Raw genomic sequence first — 13,139 nt, 5'->3', positions numbered from 1 at the left:
GTGGTCCTCCTGGTGGTGGAGGAGGGGTGGAGGAGGTGGAGGGACGGAGGCAGGGGGTGGTGGAGGAGGTGGTGGAGGAGGAGCAGGGGGTGACCCAAGTGGAGGTCGTTCCCCGTCAGGTGTGCTTGGCGCTGACCCCCTCCCAGTCCTCTGTTTTGGGTTTCCGTGTCCACCATCCCCACCCTCCTTGTGACAGGAACAACAACACTTAGGGTCCCCGGATCGGTCCAGTTTCCTAGACGTAGACACCAGCAGTTTCTGAGCCTCCGAAGCATTCTCTATAAGCGTGGCTTTGGACACCAACTGTTCCACTGTCTGCCAGACTGTGTCGCTGATGGGATCATTTGGATCTATCTTTAGGAGATGCTGAAGGCATGTGAGGAAGTTCAGCTCTTGGGGAAGAGCATACCTGTCGAGAAACATAAAGGTTCATATGAAATATATATTTACCAAATCTATTACAAATTGTCCATGCAATTTCTACTACCATAACCTTAACCAAATATTTTGCATTTTATCATGTTTCAAGATTTAATCATGTCCTTGAGAAAATCATTTGTAAGATAGAGGATATAGCAGGCCCAAGGAGGCATTAAGGCAGATTGAAAACTTGATCTTAAAATCTAACTGCATTTCCCCCTTAACTAACCAGATTAACAGGTCTAGAACATGTCACGTATAGGGGTCAGCTGGGTCTATCCCTTCCAGCACATGCAGCCAGGCGTTTGGCACATCGTTTCTACCTGTTATTGCTTGCATGCTAATCAGCCGAACGCTGCAGGTGCGCGCTTTGCAGTGAAGGTAAAGATATGTACAGGTAGTCAGGGTATTAGGACCGTCTCGCACCTGAGTTCTACCCCGCCATCCCCGTTCTGGGGACAAAGCCGGACCTGTTGCTATGGGCTGGCACCAGACTGCTGTTAGAAGCCTCCATGACACATGAATAGTCTACATCTACATATAACCTAGTCACAGTCTTTGGAACTTCCGTCTTGTTTTTAGTCTCAGTTTCGGTTTGAACTTTAAGAGTTTAAACTACTGTTAGCGTATGCATGGAGCCTCGAACACGTAAAACCTTCAGGTTCATTAAAACGGAGTCCACACAGAACGTACTTGAAGAGCAACTGACATGCGTGACATAGCTCTCGAGTCACCATGTTTTCAAACGGAGGAGGAACATAAAACACATAAGAATATTTTATCAATATTTTGTTACCACGGATACCAACTTATAAAGCTGTGAGAAAACACCTTAGCCAAGCTCTCTTGCACAGTTTCTAATAAATTCAAACAACTTCACGAACAGGTAAATATTTAGAATATATAGATTTCATTATTTATTGTATACTGACTGTATTTTCAACACCTGCAGACCAAATATCGTGAAGAAAATATTGAATGGGTTCATTTTAAGTATCTACTTGATTTACACAACCAATAAACGAGGTGTGATAAATTTTGGGTAACATGTTTCACAGACAGTAAATATTTACTGATGGATGCCCCAAGGACAGGTAGAATTTCAAGCATGGTCATCTGACGTGTGGAACATGCCATGTCCTTGGCTTGCACTGCACGTGACCTGGTCTGTTGTGACAGTGACATATGATGAATGTCAATGTGTCTCGTGCGCTATTGTACTATCCCCCTTACAACTGGTAAATATGTAAAGCAATAACCGTGCCTTGACGTGAGGGGGCACTGATACTTTGTTGGTTTTGACATTTTGCAGAGATGTATAAGACTTTTAAGCAGTATACGGGTGTTACTTAACAAGAGGGGCAACTTCAAAAAGGTTAGGAGGACACATATCGTGATATTTGACCTTTTTTCTGACATCAGTACTCACTTCTATCTGACTTACGGTATCAGGATACTTTGTGTACCAGCACACAAATCATGTTTAGTCATGAACTGACAAATACACAATTTTGAAATGGTTTTTTAAGGAAAATTAAAGTACCACACCCGACAATATGCAGACAGTGTCTGTTATTTCGACAGTTAAGGTAAGGTAGTTAGAGATGAATAGTATGTGGGCATAAGGTATTCCCCTAAGGTATTGTGAAATATCTTATCTGAATAAGACGTAAGAGTCTAAGCAATTTAAATTTTCATAACTATGTAAAGGAACTAGTTTCGAGGGAAACACATTTATGATCTCGAAATTAAGATTCCAGTCACATTAACATGAACTGTGTCTAACTTGGGATCATCTCCCAATATTATATTACGCAATGAAATGTAGTTTCCAAGTGAATGTTATTTTGAGATAACCGCGTTCGAGAAAAGGAGATTCGACTCACATGTTTGTAGATAGCGTGAAAGACGTCCATAGGACAGCTGAGGTCCACGTTCTTAGAGGCAGGATGAAGTTCATCATCATTGGCCTTGTGTTCCTCAAACAGCTGCAGCTGTAACGTAACGCCATGTTCCTCCTCCTTCCTGTAATACGACGTTAACAACGACGTTAGCGACATCTTAAACTACCCCAAATGGATCTACGTTCGCCCATGGCTACCGAGGAAGTGACATAATGTTTACGTTGGGCCAAATCCAGCTGCAACCTAAAGGTCTCCATCGCCGACATTTTGGTAAGGATAGTCTTATGCAAATGTTGCTGGTGGCTGCGGATTTAAGTGAAATTTATTCATCTAGCTCAATTTACAAATATCTTATCACAAATCAGTAAAGTGAGGTTGTCTGCAGTCGGACTGGACAGAGACAAATCACTAAGTAGCCATGACTGGACAATGGTCTTGTATTTGTGGTCCATGGTCATGGTAACCATGACATCAAGGAGTGCCACCATGGTGATGTTTTGGTTGTAATTCTTTCCTTTTCTAACTTAACTTAAAATTCGTTCTTTACATTTCCTTACATATTTATTCCAACTGCATGGAATAAAACTGCATGGCATTCAATATACGCTTCTTTTAGGTACCTTCATGTGTTTTCAGAGCTTGCAATGACTCACTCTCAATTCACGAACACACCTTTTAGGGCATACACTGAACCAAATCATCAACATTACCCATCTTAAATAAAAAAAGTAATCAATAAAGTAAACTGTGTCCAGTACAACTAAAACCTAAATATTTCTTATACTTTAAACCCCCCTGAGAAACATTCATCGGAATTCAAGGTGTAAATAGTTGGTTTACTTAAGCTATTATCAGAAGAACCTTCTTTAAAAAGAACGTTGGTTCGAGATGATGCCCCAAAAGTTGGCAGAAGAAGATGCCACAAGAGTTGGTACAAGATAGTGCCACAAGAGTTGGTACCAGATGGTGCCCCAAATACATTCCTATCTTCAGCATGTTTCTCTGCCTACTGTTAATGCCAGCAATATACGCATGACATCTGTAACGCCTAAACCCGTAACGAGTAATTAAAGAAGGTCACGTGACAGCGTTTCGTCTTACCTGAGCGAATTTAGGACGTCTTGAAGCTTGAGACCTGAAATATAGGCAAAAAGTTTTGAAACGTATATTTATTTCAGCGCCTGAGGATACAACTTTATCTATTGACAGTGTTAGTATATAGATATAGCATCAAAATAAATATATTTTATTTCTTTGATACAGTTAGATAGAAGGCACACCCATGTCTCACAGAAGCAACATCCAGGACATCTGTTGTTTGAAGGTCGCTTGTGTTATTCATATATTGTCAATGTGTTTGTACACCCTTCCAAACAAGGATCACGAAAGGCCCATTTACGTTGATGTTTCTATAGGATATGTTGATAGCTGGAAGATAGTCATGGGTAGATTCTATCAATGTTTGTTGCAAGTCATGGATGAAAAACATTCAATTGAATGGAAATATCCCCATTCAACTGTACGCATGCGCACAAACATTCATGTAAACCAACGAGGAGACTTTACCTGTTTGTTACGTTTTAAACCAGGTGATTTGCTTGTTAATGCCTCTCCCATATTCACTAATGTAAATGTTTTTAAATAGGTTGTATGTTTATATACTATGGAAAGTAGAAATTTGAGGTTTTTAATTTGGAGATTTGTAATCGTATGAGTCATTCAAAATGTGAAGCTCTTTAGCCCGTATCTGTAATACCTCTTCCTATCTGGTATGACAACAGAGACTATTTAAGTTGTATATAACCAGTCTTAAAATGTATTCTTTAATCTTTTTTACCGTGTATGCAAACATAGAGAGGATATACAGCTGTATACAGTCGTATAAACACCTCTCAAGGTTGTATACAGATCATTATACCATCGAAAAAGTGTATACAGATCTATAGACCATATTCAGATGTATACAATGTAAAAACACATTTACAGTAATTTACGCCTATAAGAAACATACTTACAGTAATTTACGACTATAACAAACACAAATACATAAATTTACGACTATAACAAACACATTTACAGTAATTTACGACTATAAGAAACACACATTTACAGTAATTTACGACTATAAGAAACACATTTACAGTAATTTACGACTATAAGAAACACATTTACAGTAATTTACGACTATAAGAAACACATTTACAGTAATTTACGACTATAAGAAACACATTTACAGTTATTTACGACTATAACGAACACAATTACATAAATTTACGACTATAACAAACACAATTACATAAATTTACGACTATAACAAACACATTTACAGTAATTTACGACTATAAGAAACACATTTACAATTATTTACGACTATAACAAACACAATTACATAAATTTACGACTATAACAAACACATTTACATAAATTTACGACTATAACAAACACATTTACAGTAATTTACGACTATAAGAAACACATTTACAGTTATTTACGACTATAACAAACACAATTACATAAATTTACGACTATAACAAACACATTTACATAAATTTACGACTATAACAAACACATTTACAGTAATTTACGACTACATCAAACTCAAATGGACCACTAAATGTAGTTCGTTATATCCATAGTTCGTTATATGCGTGCTCGGCATAAACATAGTTTACCGTATATGCATACAGACACATCAGGCTATACTGACGAATATAGTCTCCAAAAGATGAACGGATCTCGACAGCAAACAAGAGATAATTATCCTAAAAAACACTGGGATAACAGCCGCGTAACAATTTCACAAATAGTGTAACCCGCTGACACAACAAAGGATGGGCGGTATTTGAGAACTCTTCCTCTGAAATGAGGCTGATGAGCGTACATAGGCATCGCATGCTTCGAGCTTCACGGGCACAGCTAAAATTGAAGCTCTGTTTCAACACCTATTTAAAATGTCAAATTGTTTTTCTTCAAGGGTCGAGCTCACCCCTGTGAAGTGTTGAGAAGTGCTAAGTCACAAGTTTGAAGGTCGCAATTTTGGCAAGCGGGTGCCAGGCAAATTGAAGCTAACAAGACAAAATGTGATTAAAATACTTCTAATGTATGTATCAAAACTAGAATAAACATATTCCCCACATGCGTGACATTTCTGAAATGCTGGGTGTGCTGATTATGCATGCTGCGTACTTAGTTACACGTAAAGTCAGTTTATTTAACGTTGAGTTATGCATGCATGCATTACCGATTTGTACCGTAGAGCTTCGTCACAACGTTATGGAGTATGCGTTATCCTTTCCATGACATCATCACTACCCGTTTTGAAAAATCCCGAATACCTTCTGTGACATCACCCGTCTTTATTCTGAAATCGTGATTATCTCACCTCTGATACCGTTATTTCCGGTCATGTGATGTCTGGAGTACCCTCCCTTTCTGTGAGATCATGGTTACCCTTTCTGGGATATGGTGCTTATCATTTTTGTGATATCGTGATTACCATTTCTGGGTTATTATGATTATCATGTTTGTGATATCGTGATTACCATATCTGGGATATTATGATTATCATTTTTGTGATATCGTGATTACCCTTGCTGTGATATCGTTATTACCCTTTCTGTGATATCGTGATTACCCACTCTGTGACATCGTGCTTACCCATTCTGTGATATCGTGATTACTCTTTCTGTGATATAGTGATTACAATTTCTGTGATATCGTGATTACCCTCCCTGTGATATCGTGGTTGCCCTTTCAGGGACATCGTGATTATCCTTTCTGTGATATCGTGATTACCCTTTCTGGACATTAATGATACAACTCTTCTCGATAATGGGCCTTACTATGACATAATGACTATCTTTCTGGGATATCATGATATACCCTTTCGGGGATATCAAGGTCACAAGTGTTGATATATCACGATCACCCTTTCAGAGGCATAATGGTTGTCTTTCTATGATGTCCTGATGTTTTGATATATGTTTCATTGTTTTACCGAACACATTGTGTCACCTGTGTTGACGAACAGGGATATCCCCGCGTCACGCCTTCCCGGAAAGGTCAACCAGGCCGATTCGTTACGCAGCAATTAGAGACAATATTTGCCTACGACTTGTTGGAACTATGTACAGGAGAGAAGTCGTCAGGTGAACTGGCGACCTGGCAATTTCTAGCTGTCGGCGACGGTACCAGTAAGGCTGTTTGGAGCACCGAGCACAATACGACATCGCCTAATTGCAACCATTTAATCCCGATACATAATAGCCCCAAAACCTCAAGAACTGCTTGTATGTTTTGTACGGAATTGCTCTGCACCATTCTGTTTGTTCAAAGTGCGAATGAAAGACAGACTTGCTTTGATGGCTAAGGTTGGTGTGAGGTAAAGCAAACTTGTTTTATTGACCTCGAGTGCTTTTGATGACGTAGAATTACCTTAATTACGAATAGACCCTATGTAAAGGCGAACCCCTGAGAAGAGTACTTTCTACAAAGGGGTGACCGACTGAAGACAAGGCTGAAGTATTTATATATTCCGTCTGTGTTTTCGACAGGAGAAAATGAAGGATGGGTAACTAATGGTTACATCGTTGTCTCACCTCACTGAAGACGCACAGAAGGCTCATTCCTGGACTCGCTTGCACTAAACCACCTTAGTGCTAAGATCATCGTAACTACCATCATCTTCATGCTAAGATCATCGTCATTACCATACTTTAACATACACTTACACAAGTCTTCATGTTAAGATCATCGTAACTACCATACTTTAACATACACTTACACAAGTCTTCATGCTAAGATCACGTCGTGTTAAAGGACATTGTGTCCCTTACGTGATCATAATGTTAACTCGATGTCAAATCATACATTCACTCACGAATCCAATCAATAGCAAGCATAGGTTGTCAATAATGAGTCTGTGTAATCACAAAAATGGTGACCGAATTCTATGTCGTATCGTTTTGAATGCCATTTCAGAAGAACAAAAGACCCCCACTGATCTCCAACGAGGATCTTTGACGAATACCTCCCAATTTCAGTGGACACGGGTCAGAGGGTTGACGTATTTCACGACCAAAATACGACTGGAAACTTAAACCATATTCATGAAGTCTCTTGACCCTATCACCCCTGCTAATGACCATCGCCTTGTATTTATGAGTAGGTAGAGCTGACCAATGGAGACGTGACCTCACTCTGTCCTCACAACTCTGGCCACGGTCCAGCAACGGCCAGTATATACATGTTATTGTGGTCATCAATAGGCGAGCCCGTTCAGGAGGATCAGTAACAAGTATCAAGGATTTCTTCACAAAGGCCTCGCCATGACCACAAGCATGGCTAAGACGGCCAGCCATACAGGCATTGTGACAAGGATCAAACACGTCTGTTTGCCATCCGTCTTCAAGACTCCGTGTTCATAAACATGGCTATACGACGGGTTAGTGTTTATCATTTGATAAACAGAAAATATTTAGATATGATTTTGACAGTATTGTGTACCTTGAACAGGTTTGCTTAAGCTGCACCCGTTTTGTGGAGCTGCACGGGAGAGGACAAGACCTTGAAATATTCAGCCCATCCTGTGTACGAGCAATTAAACAGGTAGATAGACTGAATAAGGCAAGGGGTCGCAGTGCTAGCGTTCCGGGGTGCGTAGGAAGGGGCGCACCTTAAGGGTATCTAGGTTAAGGTCGTCTACTAACCTGATTAGAATCAGCAAAGGTTTGGATATGTAAAACAGCCTTTGACTTGAAGAATCTGATTATTTTTCGTGAAGATTAATATAGTAAACATCTGTATATTTTCGTATAGATGCGTATAACGAACTACGGTTATAGCGAACTAAAGTTAGTGCTCCTTTTGAGTTCGTTATAACCGAAGTATACTGTATATTTAAAAAAGTCCTTGACGTGACTAATATGATTAAAATTAGTGAAAATTCATATGTGTAAAATAGTCCTAAATTTGATTGATCTGATTAGATTCAGTGGATATTCATATACGTAGACAAGTTTTTAACTTGATGTTCTGATTAGATTCCGGGGGAATGTTCGGGTATAAGGTTGTCTTCGAAGTCGCGTGTTTGGGGATTGGGCTACCATATGGGCCTGTCGCTACGGTTGAAGGTACACATGGTCAGACAATATGTACATCTATAAAGTGAATTTATGTGGGCTGTTTAGGATGCAGCGCTAAGTCATCTCTGTGTTTCAAGAACAAGGTCACCTGAAATTCACCTTTCGTCTTCGTCACACTTGGCTTGGGGTTGAATATGCATTGAAGTGTACTAAACTATGCAGAGGGGTGAAGGATGAGTTGGTTCCAACAAGGGAGTGTCTATCTGGTCCAAACCGCTCACACCGGGACTTAAAGGAAATTATTACTTACAAAATACCCTCGTCTTATCTGAAGGAGTTACGTATTCATACGGCATAGGCATCTCCACAATGGTGTTTACGACCTTCAGAAATATATGCAAATTTCATAAAGCGACAAGCGAAATAAACACATTGCATGCCCTAAAGGTTCGACATGGAGGGTGCTGCATAATGCATGGGGGACAGGTACGGCTGAATGGGTCATGCTCAGCGTTACCGTGACAGACACGGGGTGAGGCGGGGGGTGCAGGGGTGAGACAAGGTTTGACAATAACCCCTGTCTTGTTTAAAAAATAATATCCACTTGTCACACTTTTCACTAAAAACACTTTTCGACGCCAGGTCTCCCGGGTGGGTGAATAAAATGTATGGGGAGGGGGAGGGCCGAGGGGATGGGGGATAACGTTGTTACCGACAAAGCGTTACGCTAACGTTTCCCAGTCGTGCGGGGGTATAATACGGCGTGTAAAGTGAGAAGCAGTGAGGGTTTGTAGCGACTTCTCGACTTATTTACCACCGGTTTGTTGAATGTCCACCGATCGTGATAAAACGCAGCGCAACATGCCGCACACAGACCTATTCGTCACTCCGAGGGCAGGGTTCGCAACGATACTTGTACGAGGGATGGAGCCCTTACATGAATCACTTGTAAACGACACCGATTTGTAAATTCACTTCCACGAGTGTGTTCGAATTGTCTTGATCAGCATCATCATATTGTTCCTATGCCCGTTTCACACATCTTTTAAACCGTGATTTCAAATCTCTCTCATAGACTTAGATTAAGTTTGTTTTTTTTTAATTTAAAGTAACACATTATATATTTAGCATCATGTTCGTAGCGTTTGGCTTGTGCCAAAATATTTCGAAATTGTGACTTTGCCGGATGCCCGATGGACTGTTTAAATACTTTAAGACTGACATACTGGACGTATTCCAGTGAAGGTGTATTGGGCAAGGTTTGGACTTACCATAGAATTCGTTCCTGATCCGGATTCGATCCCCGACGTCTTCTGTGTATATGATGACACAGTTGATGAACTCGAGCAGGATGACCTTGTAATGGATATTGTCCGTGCGGGTCAGTTCGTCCAACACCATGGAGAAACGGTATCGTTTCTTCTTGCTCGTCTGTAACAAGAGAGTTGCGTGAGTTGGCTTTTACGCAGCTTTTAACAGTATTCAAGCAATATTACGGCGGGGGACACCCCAAATGGGCTTCACATATTGCACCCATGTGGGGAATCGAACCCGGGTCTTCAGCGTGACAAACGACAGCTTTAACCACTAGGCTACCTCATTGTTTTTGGCGATACAAATAATAACATAGGTCGTTCGTAGATACAAAATGGTACAAACGTCTTGATAGTACATATGGCAGAGTAAGGATAAGCGGATGCGGATGGTACTGACAGATTTATCTAGCTTATTACAAGGACAAACACATTGTTGCATTTGATAAGGCAGCCTCATTGGTAACCCAGTTGGTGAGGATAAACACTGGCGATAACGAGAGGGTAGGTGAACATGAATTAAACTGGGTTATTGTAGCTTGTTCTTTAAAGATAAAGTCAGAACCAACTTTCCTTTTCACTATTAACGATTCCAGGAGCAGTTCTAAAATGCATTCATTACTGTGTGCTTATCCCAAGATCTCAAAGCCAATGTTAGCGATCAGGCGCAGATTGTCTAACTACTTGCCCGTATACACCAAGGCTGAGCGAGGTATACCGTGACTGAATATACTGCAATTTTCTGTAATTGCTCCAGTTATAATTGCCTTGTTTCTAGAAACGTGATAAAAGTAATTCTGTGTTGTTATTGAGCTTGTATCCCAGGGTTTTGCGTGAAACTATGTGTTGGTTTGCTGGAGTGTAGTCAGTGGCCTTGATGGCGGCAAGATGGACGGAAGACAAGACATGTATCGCGGTCTGCTACAACTAAAACCCGGAGACGCCGATGGTCGAGATATACGTGTAATTAGCACGTAAAGACGCTGTCAGGGTCGGCTCAGGTGACATCGTCAGAGAGGGTGGACACGAGGGTGACCTTTGACACGATTGTGGACATAGTGTTACGGTAAAGACCAGATGACATTGTCCTTCACACTAATTACTATTGAAACGCCAAACATCTATTGGACTGGACCGTTAGACAACAGGGGACTTCATTACTCAGAAGCAATGCCGGATCTGGTATAGATAATGTATTCTGATGTACATATCAAGGATAAAGCAGAGGTGGAGAGTCACGAAGGCCTTCGGAGCAATATTAAGGACAGTTTGGGTGGCCCAAATGGTATAGCGATCCTTTGATGCGCCTGTTACCAGGTTCGAATCCTAAATGGGTAAATAGGCGTGTTACGATACTCCAACAGCGCAGGACTTTGAGCATAAGAACAACAGTAAAAACTGAAATACGGATTTCTGTGATATAACTCAACGCTTTTTGTCCATTCCCATAACACAGCAGGATTATAGCTGCAAGAGACGAAAACAAAAAATGACCCTGACACAAGCCATATATTGACATTCCCTATCACTTCCACCTGAAGATCTTCAACCCATTCGGGCCATTGTTTTCAAACCACCATTGTTTTCCCAGCTATCCAACAAGTTAATTTTTACTGTGCACCATACAGAAATAGAAAATCAAAACCGCGAATAGAAACTCAAATGGATTTCCCTATGTAAAAGTATCAACGCTTCATATTTTCATCACACGTTCTGGTCCTTCAGTCTTCTTCCCATGCGTCTATTCCCAGCCCCGTCGTTACAAGGTAGACCGGCAAGCCTTGTATAAACCTACCCCTGACACCACTAGGAACGTCACTGCCCCACGTAAGCTGGCAAATCCTCAACCATGCACCAGGACCAAGTGTTTTCGATGTTCAAATTGCTGCGTTTATTCGTATCCTGGCCCCAAAGCCTTGGTAAAGATCGCCACTGTCCTTCTAGCCGGGATCCTATTGTACTCACAACTGGACAAACTACAGCTCGGTTTGGGATGTTAGCTCAGCCAGGCTTTGCCACACCTTTGAAGCAGTTTTCACACAAACAGTAGCAGTCCGTACCCTCTCCCTGTCATGTCATAAACAATGGTGGCGATCCCAATCCATTGCTATATTCTGTTAACTCATTCGATCCGCCCCTCGGGTATTTAGTGATGTTGATGGTACTTATATAAATATTGGCATAAACGTCTGTGATTATCAGCAGGACAAATGGTGAATTGGCATGACATATGGTTTCTCATTTTGGTGTCTAGCTCATCCGTCCTTATGCCCGCTGTTGGAATTCCAGGTTAGAATTATTCCCCAGAAACCTTGGCCCGAAAATGGAAAGGGTGGTCAGGCAAGGTGATATGGTTGTATGTGTGTAGTGAGTGAGTATGGTTTTACGCCGCTTTTAGCAATATTCCAGCAAAATCACCGCAGGGCACACCGGAAATGGGCTTCACATATTATACCCAAGTCGGGAATCGAACCCGGGTCTTCAGCATGACGCGCGAACGCTTTAACCACTAGGCTACCCCACCGCCCCTGTAAATGTGTAAGCGTCACCAGACGGCGTTGGACGTTGGTCATTAATAACTGGTTTGTTTGTTCAAACTGGTCTATTGACATACCAACACTTAGCTGGAATATTTCTTAGTTCAGTTGTACACAAACCACAAAGGCTACTCCATGGTCGATTTTAAACAAACCAAAATGCTAGTCTACGGTCTAACATTCTCTAGGTTGTCGCCACATACTTTCAGAATCCTTTAAAGGGAGACTCAAAGCGTGCGCTTACATTTCAATCATAAATAGAGAAATGCAGACCTAGTCATTACCGGCTTCGTTTCAGCTTAAGATGTGACTGAGAGAAGGGTTTTCAGATTTTGGGAGGATCAAACGAAACCATTATAGGTGACACTGGCGGTGGGCGTTGGGTGGGATTTGAGGCGGTGTGGTTGGGAAAGCATTACGTCAACTAGTTTCTGAAGTGTTTTCAAGATATGGGTTCATTCAGACTCAGGCCATAGGTCGTCTCCTCCTTATGGATCAAAGTAAATATATGAGTAACCCAAGCAGAGGATGATTTGTATGTGCACCACAAGCATGGAATAATGGCTACGTCACCGTCCCAGCGTCGTGAGGTTCATGGCGTTATTGAGGTGCATGTGCCCCAGGACACTCATTCAGACTCTACATGTTGATCTGCCGTGTTGAGACAGCGTGTTGGGAGGCCTCAGCCAACGTCAACAGCTGCTCCAACGTCAACATGACACTGTGACGACTTGGTCTAACATCATGTCGACAATTGGCCGATTCATACAAAGCCGATACTGTTACTAAATGAAAGTGTCCATCTTGTTTGAGTTCCCTCCCCCTTCACTTTCTCTTCCTCCCTCTTCCTCTTCGTTTGACTTTACAATCACGGAAGTCAAA

General features: G+C 41.3%; 1 protein-coding gene across 1 annotated transcript in view; it reads right to left on the bottom strand.

The window, feature by feature from the left end:
• LOC124270821 overlaps window positions 1-13,139 on the bottom strand; it is a 58,547-nt gene that overhangs the window by 17,219 nt on the left and 28,189 nt on the right. Inside the window, 5 exon segments of the mRNA XM_046705879.1 lie at window positions 2-27; window positions 30-404; window positions 2,300-2,445; window positions 3,426-3,459; window positions 9,679-9,838. Coding sequence (XP_046561835.1) covers window positions 2-27; window positions 30-404; window positions 2,300-2,445; window positions 3,426-3,459; window positions 9,679-9,838 — 741 coding nt within the window.

The sequence above is a fragment of the Haliotis rubra genome, unplaced genomic scaffold (assembly GCF_003918875.1).
Source record: "Haliotis rubra isolate DU_JTF1 unplaced genomic scaffold, ASM391887v1 Scf155, whole genome shotgun sequence".
NCBI classification, from domain to species: domain Eukaryota; kingdom Metazoa; phylum Mollusca; class Gastropoda; order Lepetellida; family Haliotidae; genus Haliotis; species Haliotis rubra.
This window is presented reverse-complemented; position numbering and strand designations above follow the sequence as displayed.